Source organism: Glycine max, chromosome 14 (genome assembly GCF_000004515.6).
Source record: "Glycine max cultivar Williams 82 chromosome 14, Glycine_max_v4.0, whole genome shotgun sequence".
NCBI lineage: Eukaryota > Viridiplantae > Streptophyta > Magnoliopsida > Fabales > Fabaceae > Glycine > Glycine max.
Window position 1 is genome coordinate 659,668 of NC_038250.2, and position 16,012 is coordinate 675,679.

The following is a 16,012-nucleotide window of genomic DNA, read 5'->3' on the forward strand; positions in this document are numbered from 1 at the left end:
CTTTTTGTGAGAATTATGAAATAACTGAATTGAGGTCATGATTGATAGTATTTTTATAGGAATTTTCAGATTTAAAGTAAGGAAGATTAGGAAGTGCAAGATGGTTCGCGTTCAGTGCGTAACCCTTGCTAAGCATTATAACACCATATATATAACACCATGTTTGCAAAAGTCCAAAACAATAATAATATCCATTTTCCACATAATAAAATGCTGCATAGCAAACTTAAATTGCTAGCATTACACGTCCCAAAGAACACGGTAGACTCAGAAACTGATAGTCTCATTCTTAGAAGAATTGCAAAGTGTATTTGTATGGAGAAACAGAAAATCCCCACAAGTGGGACACGTCCAACACGTAGGGCTAGAACTTCTAAATCATCAAAAGTCGAAACATTTTGTCTGGGCATCAAGAAAGTCATCAAGAATCTTAAGTTCATTCTGTATGTCGCGTAGTTCCTGAGTTAAATGATCACGCCTCTTAAGAAGCTTCCGGATTGCTGCTCGTGCATTGTCCAACTCAGGATCCCTCGCTACAACACGTTGATGCATTTCATCAACCCATGACCTCTCAAATCCAAGTTGAACAGCTACATTGCATAGTCTATGGAACTCATTTTTTCTCTGAGGAGTAATACTAACTGCAGTTTCATTCCGGAGGAACAACAAAATTTCTGCCAAAGATTTTAACATCAAAGCTTGAAAGCGCTCACTACACATCTCACAAGTATTCCAAAGATGAGGATATTTTTTTACTGCCTCCTCCAGCAGAGCAACTTGTGTATCATCCAGATCAACAAAGTGCTTATATGCTCCCAATCTTGTACGGATATCTGCAGAAGTTGCTAAAAGTTTAAGGAGTGGGTGACACATAAATATAGGATGGACAAGAGACAATAAGAGAGCAATAACCTGGAGAAACCTCAATGCTGTTATTAGAAATAATGCCTGTTCCCTCTTGTTTATCCATCAGGTTCAACCCTTCTTGGATTTGGATTTCTTGACATGGCATTATTTCTTGGATTTGGAAATCTTGTGCAAGTATGTCCCTGCTACTAATGTCGGTGAGAGTCACAACACCGCTACCCAAGCTAATGCTTCCTACACCAGTTGACAACGTTTTTACCGTAGCTCCCTCTAACGGATGCCCCTCTTGAATGCTTTCTTTTCCTGTTTCCTCAATATTCTGGGCATTACAAATGAAAAATGAAAAAAAAAAATGTTTGAGTGTCTTTAAAGTTATAGCTATGAAAAGGCAGGTGTTTTATAATGTACATCATCATCATGTGCTAGTATTACAATAATTTGAGCGATTTTAGTGGTTACCATTGATTCTCCAAGTGCATGTTGGTCTGGAAAACCTGCTTCATTGCTTGATTCTTTATCCAGGAACTTTTATTTGATATATTGAACAAGCAACACAAGAATTAGTCTTACTATTATATTAGAAAATCTGTTTTCAAGCCTAGTAATTATTAAACTTACATGCAAATGTATTTTATGTTGACGAGTTGTCATACAAGTCAGAGATGGGCTTCTCACCTCTAAAACAGAAGTTGGTATTGCTAGTTTCACTGATGTTGGAACTTTTCCAATAATGGTTGTCTCTATTTCATCAATACTCTTTATAATGCCAAAAACTATGTTGATTAGTAAGCTAACTTTCATTGTGGCTATTTTAATTCCTTCTTTTCTCTCCATATTTAGTTTACTAATATACAGTTTTTAAAAAGATTAAGAGAAAAAACATATACCTCTATCATGTTTGGAGAAGAAATGGGTGACAATTTTTGCTCCAGTTTTTGTAAGTTTGATGTCCTTTTGTTTTCTCTCTCTAATTCAGGGCACTCGCCTGTTTCGAACACAGTTACTCTGCTTTCAAATTGCTTATGTTCACGTACTGTTTCAGTTATGCTTCCCAGTACAAATTGATTGTTATCATTGACTTGTGGAGAAGGTGGTTTACTTTTGGATGTTGATGGATCTTCTAGGTTCATTTGAAATGGAGAAGTGTTTTCTGGCGCGGGATTCTGCTCATGCTGAAAATAATAAATGAGAAACAAGTTGGACTATGTTCAACGGTTGATTCCATACAAAAATATGCATGTGCATATGATTTATGCTGAGAAGTAACTAATGACCCTGACTGCCAGAGCTAATTGATTCTAAATGAGTTGACCTAGTAAAGTCATTGCATTTTCTAATGCAATTCCTTCTTTGACACCTCTCTTAATATTCTGCAGAAATTCAACAAATATGCAATTCTGTAGCATACTTTCATTCTTCTTGTAAAATGAAATGACAATAAGCATGTCAGCCTCAAGCCATTTGAAAGGGAACAAGCATTGGTCCTTGTTTTTGAATTAGAGGACACAATCAATGACAATTTTCTCTGATTGATAACCCTCTCGAATAATTTGTTCCTTAGGTTTCTGTAGTCCATATTAACCATTTCTTAAATATTCTGAAGAATGTGCATATTTAGTTGGTATAACATTATTTACCTGAGGAATTCCAATGGCACTTTCAGTTTTTCCAAGTGGCCTTTGTTGGTCTGTAAAATATGATTGACTCGTTGATTGCCCATCCACCAACTCCTATATGAAGTGATGAATTAAATGCTTGAGTCTTAAGCCATTCATTTCTTCCAATATTTATAATAGCTTACGGTATACTCACATGTGAATGTGTTTCACGTTGACAATTATCCAAGGGACTTGGGGTTGGCCTTTTATTCGGCTCTGAATTTGTTGAAGTTGCAGCAGCCTGTGCTTCTGAACCAGGAATATTCCCAATAAAATCGTTCTCTGATTTTTCATTAATCTGATCAATGACAAAATAAACAAAAAGAATAGCTCAACAAGTAATTTTTTTTAATAAATATAATGAAATTATAAACAACGAGGATTTTTTTCAATTAATTGAGTCATAACAAATGTAGACAAGATGTAATGAAGCAATGACATGTATTATTATACTGCTGTCACAGTTTAGTGAAGTAGTTGATGAGTTATCCTATTTGATTTCATTATCATTGTGATTGTATTTAGGTAGGTTAACTTGCATAGATTGGCTGGTTCTAACCTGTGATGAAGGCAACTCATTCGTGCCGCTACTTGTAGAAACTTCATCTGATTCAATCATATTACAAATCGAGTAGACAAAGTCCAACGGCGAAAGTCCAATGTTTTCGAAATCTGTAACAAAACATTATAAATTAAAGGACTTCATTTGACAATGAAACGCAGTAACAAAAATGAAATGCAACTTCAACTTTCCGTGGTGGATCATTATATTGTCACAAGTGTTTGTAGGGCATTCTAGTAGCTTATAAGCTAGGTTGATTAACTTATAAGTTATTTTGACAAGCTTGATTGACAGACGAGCTTACTTTGAGCATTCATAGTGGGAGTTGTTCAATGGGTTACTTATAAAAAAAATATTATTTTGATGTGTCACGTGTGATTTTGAGTAGTTTATATAAGTATTACTCATAAGTTGCTTAAATTTGTATTAAATACAGGAGAAAGAAAAATAATATCTGTGAGTTAAACATAAATTTGTTGATTTTTTTAATAATAAATATCTTAAAAGTCATAGGAATGAGTTTTATTGGTTGATAACATAATTTTTTTCACTGATTGTGCGTTGTTATTAAACTTATATATATAGCTTATGAGTTAATCTTACCAAACAAATCCATCAGTCAAGGAATGTTCCACTATGCATAATAAGCAGAAGAGTATTTTTTTTTTTTTCCAATTTCGATGAGTACTTTAAGGAGGTGGAGTAAGGTGTGATTTGCACTAATTTGGGTAATTTGGTTGGGCCGAAATTCTTGTACATTTCTAGAAGACACAAAAGAGGTGGAGGAAAAGGTAGAAATCATAAAATATTATTCTTGGGAATGGAATAGGTTTATGAAAGTGTTTAACTCATCTTTGTCCAGTTGGATTGTAAATCCCAAGGCTTGCCTTGGTGTCCTTTAGTTGAGACGGGGATCAATTCTATTGACTACTGGAGAGAGGGTCAGGAGGTAGAAAACAGTGGTGGAAGTTAGAAATAAGGTGTGTGGAGAAGGTGATACAGAGGAATAAGATAGCCAACTTTTTTAGTATTGAGGTGATGCAGTGGTACGCGTGACTGTTTAAGACAGACGGGCAAAAATGGTGTGGGCATAATGTTTGCTGCAGGTCAATGCATGAGATCATAAGGCACCAATATTGTATGAGGATGTTGCAATGGACATACACCATCTGAACATCTCACTACTATCACACATATATACTCTCCGGTCTTTAGGAAAAAGATATTATTTACATAATTAAGAAAATTAATTAATTATAATTAATTACACTAATCTGAATTAAAAATTATATTTTTAACTTATTTTTCATTGGAACTAAAATCTCGATTAAATAAAAAATATTTTAAAGATAATAACATTAAATGAAATAAAATTAATTAAAAAATTTTTATATTTAAAACCAAGAAAAATATTTTTTTTCTTATTTTAAAGATAAAAGGAAGTACGTTTTATCCTACTGAAGCAAACGGTTGTTCACTTGTTCGGGTGGCAAGCTGTTTTTTGGGACTATCTTAGAATACATGGTGGGCTGTGGGCACGTGGTTAGAACTTAGAAAGAAGGTACGTAATGGGTGACGGATGTATGAAAGATTTGTAGGTTAAGGGCGCAAAGCAAGAGACAAAAACAAATGCTGCTATTTAATCATTGGCAAAAGCTTTGGAGAATATTAATGCAGCCAGATTCATACTATTTTGAAATTGTGTTGGTTCTTACATACACGCCATTACTTATTTGCAACGTTTTGGTTGGTTCCAGGGGTGGAGTGCAAGCAAGCTTTAAATGCCATTTACATCTTATTTTTTTTGTTGTTGTAGGGGTTTTACATAAGCCTTGGATTAGAGGTACTGTATTGGGGGTTAACTGTGTACTGGTTTGGTTTTCAGATCTTAACACTACTTGTGTTAGGTTTGTTTACATGCTTTATAAATGTATTTTTTTTCTTTTAAAAGAAAAAGTAAATCTTACCAAACACTTTTTTATCACGAAATTTGAATGAAATAAATATTTTCTTTAGGTGGAATGAGGAAAAGCAAATTGTATGCCAATTGAGGAAAGGCCCACATCAAACCATGGCAATAGCATATGCACTACCATGCGATAAGGGACAATAATTAACATGATTAGACGAAGAGTTCATATTAAATAACTGTATTTGAACACATTTAGCGATGAAATGCATTTACCTGAATAAGGAATATTTGCACAGAGCTCCCGAAGAGTAGTCGTTGAAGTCAAAGAGAGTTTTGGACAATTGTGGACAATGCGATGCTTTACAGTCAGCAATTCAGTCCCTTGGTGAAGGGTTGGGAGTTGCATAAATATAAAAAGTTTCAGTTTTGGAAGTTCAACTTTGGCCTTTTCTATCTCACCACCTTTTCCACGTTTAAATCCAATAAGTTCTTCTAGTTCAGCGGCTCCATCTATGATCAGAAGCTCTAGGTTGGGAAGGTCGTTAGATGCATATGCAGAGAAGAAACGTTTCAACTTGTGGCATTGTTCAACAACCACCACTTCTAGTTTTGGGAAACATGGTTCTAGAGAAACAAGATTTGACATTTTTTTATCTTCTTCGATGATCTGCTTTAATTCTTTGCATTGTCTTATCTCTAGACGCTTCAACTCTGATAGGCATCTTAAAACACTCAGAGGAAATATTACTTCCAATTTTGCACATCTCGTTATATTTAATGTTCCAAGATTTCGGAAGGCAAAAGAATTCCTGGAAAATCCTTGTTCAAATCCAATAATCTCTTCTAGTTCAGTGGCTCCATCTATGATAAGAACCTCCAGGTTGAGAAGATCACTAGATGAAGACGCAGAGAAGAAACGTTTCAACTTGTGGCATTCTTTGACAACCAAATCTACTAGCTTTGGGAAGCATGGCTGTGTAGAATGATCTGACAATTTTTTATCAGTCACGTCCTCTTCGATGATCTGCTTTAATTCTGTGCATTCTCTTATCTCTAGATGCTTCAATTTTGGTAGGCATCGTAAAACACACGATGGAAAGATTACTTCCAATTTTGCACATTCCTCTATGTCTAATGTTTTAAGATATTGGAGGAAAAGTGAACTCTTGGAAGCCACCCAAATATAAGTCATTTGAGGTAGGTCGTACAACTCCAACTTTTTTAACTTCAAACGCACTTGTCCAATCTGAATGTTTTTTCGCTGAAGATGTTCAAAATTATTATGAGTCTCTTTATTTCTTATATCTTCTAATTTCGCCTGGTATCCAACAAAAGAGACAGATAATATATGTTGTAAATCACACCCTTCGATGGATAGCCGTTTCAAACCTAAGAACATTGAAATATCACTCTGAAATTCACGATCATCCTCAACGAGGTTTTCCTTTTGATTTTTATGACCTCTTTCACGAGTTAGGATATGCTTCAAACCATCACAATCTTCTATAATTAATTCTTCCAATGAAGTCAAGGTTTTAGCCGTGGATGCCGTAAACAATGAGCCCAATGTCGGACATGATCTTAGTTCAAGGGTTGTAAGGCTGGATAGAGTAAACGATCCTGAAAAAGCAGTTACTCATAAGCAAAACATTGCCATGCATATTAGAATCAATTATATAAATGTTAGGTCTACAAGTTACGCTTTGATTTTTAAAACATTATTTTTTTTTTACTAAAACAGCAAACAACCATCAAATCAAGTTAATAATGAAGAATATAAAATAATTCCAGGACAATATTCTTATGCTGATTCATATTATGACTGACCTTATCTTCTAATAATTTTATATGGAACTAAAATGTTAAAATGAAAATGTAATCTTCTTTGACCATTTGATGAATAATGTATGTAATGTTCTGACAATTAGATTGCTTAAAATTTTCATATATGATAATAGATTCACAATTTAAATGTGACTTGTAATTGTATATGTCAAATAACTTCAAATTACCCAAACACATACCTTATAAATTTTAACTAAATAATTATATAAAATTATAAGTGTAATATAAGAAACACACTTGTTGAATTAATTAAGTTCAACAATTTGATTCTTAAGGGAGGAATAGAGCTATTATTCATTTGCTAAAATTTTACGGAAACCCCACTTGATAAAATTAAATTATAATGATTATTGGCAATATTTGATATCAAGAAAAATTATCTGCCTTTAATCATTACTTATAATGATTGAGATTTAAAAGGAAAAAACCTGTAATGATTGCAATAAATCATATCAAGTGTTTATTTTAAAAAAGAAAAAAACATATCAACAGTTCAACATACTGTTACGAGTTTTTTTTTTTTCACGATGTCAATTGAATTCATGTTGAATGCTTTGTTTTGTCTAACCACAACTTTTGTTGAATATGCAGCCCATTACAACACATGTATACTTGCTACAAGCCTATAGCTGGAAACATACTTATGAAATGCAACATGGAATGTGTACCTGGAATTGCAGTACTTTCTGGGAAAATTTCCAATTGATTAGGTTCAAAATGAGGATTCAAAAACTGTTGATGTTGCTCATCTTGAATGATTTCATCTAATTCTTGTTTTTGATCCTGGTGTGCAAGTGGATAATTCATATCAGGTGTTGATGGGACAATATCCTCAACTATTTGATCTAGTTGATTGCAATCTTTTATCTTCAACACTTTCAGTTGAGGTAGGCCTCGAACAGTATTGGCTGAGAAGACATACTTTAATTCTCTACATCCACTTATAATCACTTCTTGAAGATTTTGGAAGATTGTGGATTGCACATGACTTTGGACAATAGCATGCGTGAAGAAAGATGTCAACTGTGCACAATTACTTAAATTTAGCTTCTCTAATTTCTCAAAAGGGCCACTAGGAGGTATACAACCATGCCATAAAACTCTTAATTGATCCATCTTGCATATTTTCAGCTTAAGCAACTCGGAGAAGAGAATTCCCACCTCACTCAAATGATTGCTAGTGTCAACCAAACACTCTATCTCCTTAGAATTACATATCTCGAGCTTATTCAACTCATGAATATCTCCTTTTTCCAATTGAAATATATCAGGGATTATATTTTTTGCACCTCCCTGAGTATTTGCTATGGATAGAACCTTTGCTTTTTTTGCCAAATCCTTAATCGCCTTATTTGATATGTGAAAACAGCTAAGCAATAGAGTTCTTTTATGGGAGATAAAATTTGCATCATCATCTTCATCATCTTGGCGTAGGCTTCCTAATTTTATTGTATACCATTGCAGTTCTTGGGGGACACTAAACGTGTTAGAGAATTTAATGGTGTTTTCATTGTAAACATCCCATTCTTGCTGTCTATTAATGATGCACAATTCTTCTAGCCGTGGGATTCTTCTGACCACATCAAAATTATTCGTCTCCATGTCACATTTATATAACATTAACGATTTCAAGTTGGTTAGTTGTGCAACTACACCATCATTTTGTAATTCAAGGAATGAAGGCAAATAACAATCAGACAATGCAAGGCACTCAAGTTTCTTCATATCACTTATAAATGAGATGTCACTTAATACCCAATTGCTAAGGATTAGACAACGAAGATTTTTCAATGTTTTAAATGTCATTGTTGACAATGGTAGTTTGTGCCACCCTCCATTGTCAAGATACATAACTCTAAGATTTTCCATTCTTCTGAAAATTTGATCTGATATTTCCAATTTTGTTTTTATGCAAAGAAACTCAAGACTGGAACAGTCCAAATCATTTGGAAATTTCACACACCATAGATATCTTACTGAAATTTGCTCCAAAGTCGCATCCTTCTCCAATTCGCACTTAATGACCTTATCCTCATTCTTTGCTATCAAGTGGGCTACATTGCGATGAAAATCGTGCATTTTGACACGTTCATGAAATGCATTCAACAATAAACAAGAACTCATGAGCTTAATTTTGGCTGCAATCACTTCACTCCTTGCCTCTTCATATGAGCGAACTTCTCCAACTACGCCTAACCCTATTGCGCATCTTGTTAAAAGTTCAGTTGGAATTTCATAATCTTCAGGGAATACAGAACACAACAAGAAAAGTGATTTGGCTTCTTCACTATCCAAATTATCGTAGCTCAATTGCAAGCATTTGTAGGGATCTTGCAAACCTTTTTCAATATTCATCGGCTTAGAACTTTTTAATCTACCCAATGCAACCCTCCATTCCACTTCAGCCTTGCCTTTCAAAGTGCTAGCAACAGCTGCAATGGCAACTGGCAGTCCTTTACATTCATTTGAAATTAATCTTGCCAAATGTTTTACGGTATCAGGGGTGCCTTCTGTTATAAGTGCTTTCTCTTGGAAAAGAGCCCACGCTTCTTCACTAGTTAAGATTGGCAAGTGAATCATTCTTTGGCAATCCATTGAAGTACAAACTGCTTCTGATCTAGTGGTAATGAGAACCTTGCAACCTTTATGGTGTTCAAAGAAGGGAATCCCTATGGCACCAAAATCAAGCTTCTCCCACACATCATCCAAAATCACTAGTAGCTTATTTTCTTGGGTTAATCTCATGCATAAGCGCTGGGCTCTCTCCCTTTCTCCCTTTTCATTTTCTGGAAACCCATACCCCATCGAACTAGCAATTTTTTCTTGGATCCTTGGAACATCTACTGTACTAGACACAGGCACAAAAAGCACTTTGTCAAAAAGATCCTCTGCTTTTGCTATCTTCGTTACTTCCATTCCTAACGTGGTTTTACCACAACCCCCCATCCCATACAAACCAATCATGGCAACCTCATTATCTTTCAGTGCTTCCATTAGTTTCTCATAAGAAGATTCTCTACTGTCAAAATTCATACATTTTTCCGAGAGAATATCAAGTGTGCTAGAAGGAAGTGTAGTATTGCGTTCAATTTGAATATATGGTCTACCTCTTTGAATGCGCTTTTCAAGGTCCCTAGTTTTATTTGCTAACTTCTTTCCTACACAGTATCGCCAAATCCAATTTGGAGAGTGCCCAAAACAACAACTTTTTTTTGTTCTTGCCTCTTTCAGCAACTGATTCACATTGTCTATGTCATTCTCAGCATCCTGTAGCCAGTGGTTAACAACTTCAGCAGTCGTTCTCGTTTGGTTATTGGCATGTGCAACAAATTTTTGGACATCATTTCTCGTTACAATCAAATTGCCCTCTTCTTTCTCAAGCTCTTCAATCAAATTGTTAAAATAACAAGGATAACGTAATTGATTTATTGCTCCGCACACTAAATCTCTTGAAATAGAAGATGCAAAACCGTAAAGGCATTCCATCAATTTGCTCCACTAAATGCAACTTTCTTTAACCTGAACAAAAGAGATGAACATGCTATACAGTAAGTTTATAATTAATTATAAAAATAAATTATACATACATATATATATATATATATATATATATATATATATATATTTCAACATATACTTATTAGATAAAAATAATTTTAAGATAATTTATTTTGTTTACAACTTTACATTGTCTAAAAAATCACTTTTATAGTAAAAAAAATAAGTTGTGGAGTTAGTTGTAGTGATTAGTTTTAATGTTTTATATTTAAGAGGTTTAAATATGTTGGAGATCCCTCAAATATACTCAAATTTCGTAACTGATCTCTCAAAATTTTTTGTTTCTCATTGGGTCCCTGAAACTTCGAAAGTTTTGTAGAAGATCTATGTCGTTAGTCTTCGTCCAAAACGTAATGGCATGTTCGTGAGTTGGACACGTGAAAGATACACATATGAAGCCATGTCAGACGTCCAAATACGTGAATTACACCCCAAATGCATGAACTACACCGTCTCCTCCTCCTTCGTCGTCACCTTCCTTGCCACTGTCACTAGCTTCCTCACCTCCCCCTCCTTCCACGACTCCACCGACACCGTCCTCCCCTCCTCCTTCCCTACCTCCTCGACTAGCTCTCTATCGTTGCTCCCCCCTCTGCCCCTCCATTTTTTATTTTTTTGTTTATTTTTTTCTTTCTCCCTTTGTCCTTTTCTCTTCGTCTTTTTTGTTGTTGATGACATCAAGACTGTTCATGGTTAGGTGTGGCATCCCACAACATTTTTCCTCTTCACGGCAACAAACGCAAATACATCGACGTAGATTGTCTCCTTCTATCTCTTGTTCTGTGTCTTGTATTCTCGTCAACGGAAAAGATTGAACATCACAACGGCATCTGCATTGGCATCAATTCTTCTTGCGTGTGAGATGTTACTAGACATTGGAGTTTTTTAAAAATGGATTTTTGCCTAAGGGTTTGACTTTTGTGAAACAATCATATCGGCAATGTAGGAGAACCATGGCGTCAGAACAACCAGATTAGGTGAGCACAACATCGTTTCGTCGTCGCTAAGCATACTCTGAAGCCTCTACCCCCAACCAGAGCACCTGCTAGAGAATGATATGGCAAACCGCAAATGTGAAGAAGCAATGACTCTCTTCATACCTTTAGTTTTAAAAAATGCTATTTTCATTCAAACAAATATTTTAAAGATCTAAGAACACACTGATGAAGGGGACAATGGCAAAGGGAGAAAGAAAAAAAAAATGAAGGGGCAATAGAGGGAGCGACAACAGGCAACGAACCAACCAAAGAGGAGGGAGGAGGTGGGGCGGGAGGAAAAGAGGGGGGAGGAGGTGGGGAGGGAGGACGGTGCATGTGGAGTTCACGTGTTTGGACGTCGACGATGTAGCTCATGTGTTTGAACGTCTGATGTGACTTCATGCGTGTATCGCTAATATGTCTAATTAACGGATATACCATCATATTTTGGATGAAAACTAATAGTAGAGATCTCTCACAAAACTTTTAAAGTTTCAAGGATTCAATGAAAAAATAAAAAAAATTTAAGGATCAATTACGAAATTCGAATATATTTCAGGGATCTCCAACTTATTTAAATCTATTTAAAATAATAAATTATTGGATACACAATAAAAAAAAATGAAAAAAATAATTTAAAAATGATACAATAACTTTTAATCATAAGTTTTTAAGAAAATGTTATCATAAGGATTATTATGTATTGCTTATTGAGTTAAAGAAGTCACTTAAGTGAATTGAAAATTTAGAACAATATCTCTTAAACAAAATTATTCATAATTAATTACAAGAGGTGTGCTACATTTTAACGTGGAAATGAATTCCTAGGAATGGCTTTATCACTACTATAAAAAGAAAAAGGTCTTTAGGACGCGCATTTAAAGAGGATTTTCCAAAAATCGTCGTGATTTGGCTAGCTGTGGTATTTTTGTGAATAATTACAAATTTTCAAAGATCTTTTCAAATTTGAAATTAAACCCTCAAGGTCGGGTTTATAAAGAAACCGCTTCACGCAGTCCTCGCGTCCATTCATCTCCTCACATATTTTTCGTTTTCAATTTTTCATTCCCCACCGAAAAAAACTCTGCCGCCACGACGATCACTCCTCTGCCGCATTCGTGATCAAGGACCTGGTCGTGGACATGATGAACTTCTACACAAATTTAAGAGAATTTATGGTATGTGCTACAGTACTTGTTTATGGTAGTTATAGATGGTTTCACATTCCTGGAACCGTAATAAGATTTTGCTTAACTTTTAATTTGTCTTCTCTTCGCTGATGTGTATTGTGTTCGTTCTGCAGGTCCTCCGTAAAATGAATCACTCAAATATCATAAAGTTGAAAGAGGTTGTTAGAGAAAATAATGAACTATTTTTCATTTTTGAATACATGGTAAAAAACTCTTATTCTTCATTTTTGTTTGTTCATTTATGTTTTATAGTTTAAATATGTCGATTGTTGAATGGCTTTTAAACCTTAAGATTGAATAGTAATATGTTGTTGCTTTATCCTGTAAAAGCTAAAAGAATAAATTACTGATAGAGAGAATAAGAGGAAAAACAATTAATAGCAAATGATATTGTATTAGAATTCAAGACAAAAAATGGTACAGAAAAATATCTAAACACACTAATATCTTGGCTTGTTTCCATTAAACCCATTTCAACAGCCTAGAAAGAAGCAAGGGGCTAGGGCTGCGCCTGATATATTAATGTTTGCCACAAAATGTGGTACTGTTACACGATTCTCAGTGCTACATATATATTTACTGGAAAAATTATTTACTACTATGTAATTTATCCAGAACTCTTCAGTATCCATAATTAAGGTTGAATGTTCTGTATTGACCCTTGCTTTATCAGATATTGCTTGACAGTGACACTAGATTTCATCTCTTAAGGATTGTAATCTTTATCAATTAATAAAGGAGAGAGAAAAGCCCTTTTCAGAGGAAGAGACAGGGTGCTTTATGAGGCAACAAGGACTTAGTCACATGCACAAGAAAGGATTCTTTCATCGGGATTTAAAACCTTGTTAGGCATATATATGATTTCATTTAGCAAATTTCTGATGGTATATTATGTTTATACTTTCCAGTTCAATCTGTCTAAAAAGTCATATGGATCTTGATCTTTTGGGAATGTTTTCTGCTATACTGAGAATTTACTGGTAACAAATGATGTTTTGAAAATTGCTGATTTTGGACTGGCTAGAGAAGTATCATCGATGCCTCCATATACTCAGTCTGTTTCCACACGGTGGTGAGTCATATTCCTTTATGTCATCTTATTAGTCTGTCCTTTTTATTTTCACATCTGTAAATAAATTTCTATATGGACATAATTAAAATTATTGCATTTTTTATTTTTGGAATTCAGGTATTGAGCTCCGGAAGTTTTGTTGCGAGCCCCTTGTTATACTCCTGGTGTTGGTATGCATAAGTCTTCTTTTTTTTGTTGCGAGCTGGTGTTTATTTTTGGGAGCTATCATGGATTGGTTTTGGAGGCAAAAGTTAAAATTTGTAGTTTCTGCTTCCTTAATCTGGTTTTTGCATGGGGTCTCCTAAAAGCAAACCCCAACACTATTTGCATGAGATCCTAGTCCTTCAACGAAATTTATTTGTATAATACATTTCTTATACCGTATGGGTTATCTGAGTGCACTGGATGCTCATAAATACCCCTCCTAAAAATATTAGGACATTAAAACATATCTCTTATAAAGTACTCAAGTGTTTGACTAGGTCAAATACTCTTATCACCTTTTCATTTAAGGTGATCTCTCTGCATAAGTATTCAGGTGTTCGATTAAGTCAAGTATATATCCAAATACTCTAAATCACCTTGTCACTCAAAGTGATCTTTTTGCATAAGTATTAAGTATTCGGCTATGTCAAATAAGATAAGAACAAAGAGGAACTTTGATATTTCAAAAGTATCACTTTCATCTTACTTTTTCTACTCCAAGTGAAAAAAAAGGTGAGATAAAAGGGATATTTTTTTACTTTAGTTGAGTGCATATTTTTGTTCTACTTTTTTCAGAAATCTCAGGAATACTAATTTCAGCGATGTATTAAAAAAATAACTATATTACCAAAATTAGTTTTCATGTTATTTTTTATTCATTATGATGAGAAATTAGTTTCAGCGATGTATTAAAAAAATAACTATATTACCAAAATTAATTTTCATATTACCAAAATTAGTTTTCATGTTAGTTTTCATGTTATTTTTTTACTTTTATTGAGTGCATATTTTTGTTCTACTTTTTTCAGAGATCTCGGGAATACTAATTTCAGCGATGTATTAAAAAAATAACTATATTACCAAAATTAGTTTTCATGTTTATTTTTGGGAGCTATCATGGATTGGTTTTGGAGGCAAAAGTTAAAATTTGTAGTTTCTGCTTCCTTAATCTGGTTTTTGCATGGGATCTCCTAAAAGCAAACCCCAACATTATTTGCATGAGATCCTAGTCCTTCAACGAAATTTATTTGTATAATACATTTCTTATATCGTATGGGTTATCTGAGTGCACCGGATGCTCATAAATACCCCTCCTAAAAATATTAGGACATTAAAACATATCTCTTCTAAAGTACTCAAGTGTTTGACTAGGTCAAATACTCTTATCACTTTTTCATTTAAGGTGATCTATTTGCATAAGTATTTAAATATTCGATTAAGTCAAGCATATATCCAAATATTCTAAATCACCTTGTCAAATAAGATAAGAACAAAGAGAAACTTTTATATTTCAAAAGTATCACTTTCATCTTACTTTTTCCACTCCAAGTGAAAAAAAAGGTGAGATAAAAGGGATATTTTTTTACTTTGGTTGAGTGCATATTTTTGTTCCACCTTTTTTAGAGATCTCGGGAATACTAATTTCAGCGATGTATTAAAAAAATAACTATATTATCAAAATTAGTTTTCATGTTATTTTTTATTCATTATGATGAGAAGGAAAAAAATAAAAAATAAAAAATCCATATCCACTTGTTCTTGTTTTTATTTTATCTATAGGTACCAAAGAATAAGCAGATCTAGTAGCCCTGGGTGGACGGACCATTGATTTGGATTTTGGACTGAACATATCCATGCAAATAGGAAATGAGCAAACGTAAGCTTACCTCTCTTGCAGAAGATTCAAGGAATTGAGTTATATGCAGAGATTGGTGAGAAACAAGTGTTGATCGATGACTTTACAAGCAAGAGACGGTGAAATCTACGACAGTTGCGTTACACCAAAAACATATATATGATCTGCAGACTCAAAGAAAATTATTAGAATACAGAAACCGCAAAAGTTGCAAATTAAACAACTTGCTGCCATATTTAATATATACTCACCACCTTCAGAGTTGAATTTCATTGCTCGAATCTCTAAAGAAACAAGAGAATCTTCATTCACGATCCACTGCTGCAAAGACGATTGCTAGCGCTACTATACCGACACCATCAACTAATCATTCATTCTAAAAAAGCAAGTCTTGAGTCTTTTGTCTTATTCATGCTATACAAGCTTAAGTCTTGGTCTTCTCTTTTTCATGAATTATTATTATTATTATTATTATTATTATTATTATTTATTAAATTGAAAATGACTCATTCACTTCCCTTAGTTTTGGGT

General features: G+C 34.0%; 1 protein-coding gene across 5 annotated transcripts; it reads right to left on the minus strand.

Moving 5' to 3' along the window:
- Positions 1 to 86: 86 nt before the first annotated feature.
- On the minus strand, positions 87 to 15,980 carry LOC100786033 (uncharacterized). 5 transcript variants are annotated; one of them, XM_014766983.3, is made up of 12 exons: positions 15,736 to 15,980; positions 15,513 to 15,645; positions 7,513 to 10,363; positions 5,273 to 6,619; positions 3,085 to 3,197; positions 2,680 to 2,823; positions 2,505 to 2,597; positions 1,755 to 2,039; positions 1,486 to 1,623; positions 1,327 to 1,392; positions 913 to 1,186; positions 87 to 833 (listed from the first exon to the last, which is right to left on the minus strand). In XM_014766983.3, the coding sequence occupies exons 3-12, from the start codon at positions 10,328 to 10,330 to the stop codon at positions 382 to 384; spliced, it is 5,730 nt and encodes a 1,909-aa protein (XP_014622469.2). In that variant the 5' UTR covers positions 10,331 to 10,363; positions 15,513 to 15,645; positions 15,736 to 15,980; the 3' UTR covers positions 87 to 381. The 5 variants fall into 5 exon arrangements, with proteins under 5 accessions (XP_014622469.2, XP_014622470.2, XP_014622468.2 ...); XM_014766984.3 differs by having other exon boundaries at positions 1,543 to 1,623; positions 15,733 to 15,980; XM_014766982.3 differs by having other exon boundaries at positions 15,733 to 15,980.
- Positions 15,981 to 16,012: the final 32 nt, after the last annotated feature.

Bases quoted from the DNA above. Each gene is read 5' to 3' on its own strand.
- LOC100786033 (XM_014766983.3), bottom strand. From the start codon at position 10,330: ATGGAATGCCTTTACGGTTTTGCATCTTCTATTTCAAGAGATTTAGTG. The intron at 6,620-7,512 runs GTACACATTCCA...CTGCTTTTTCAG, and splicing joins AGAAAGTACTGCAATTCCAG to GATCGTTTACTCTATCCAGC. The intron at 1,393-1,485 runs GTAAGTTTAATA...ATCAAATAAAAG, and splicing joins AACATAAAATACATTTGCAT to TTCCTGGATAAAGAATCAAG.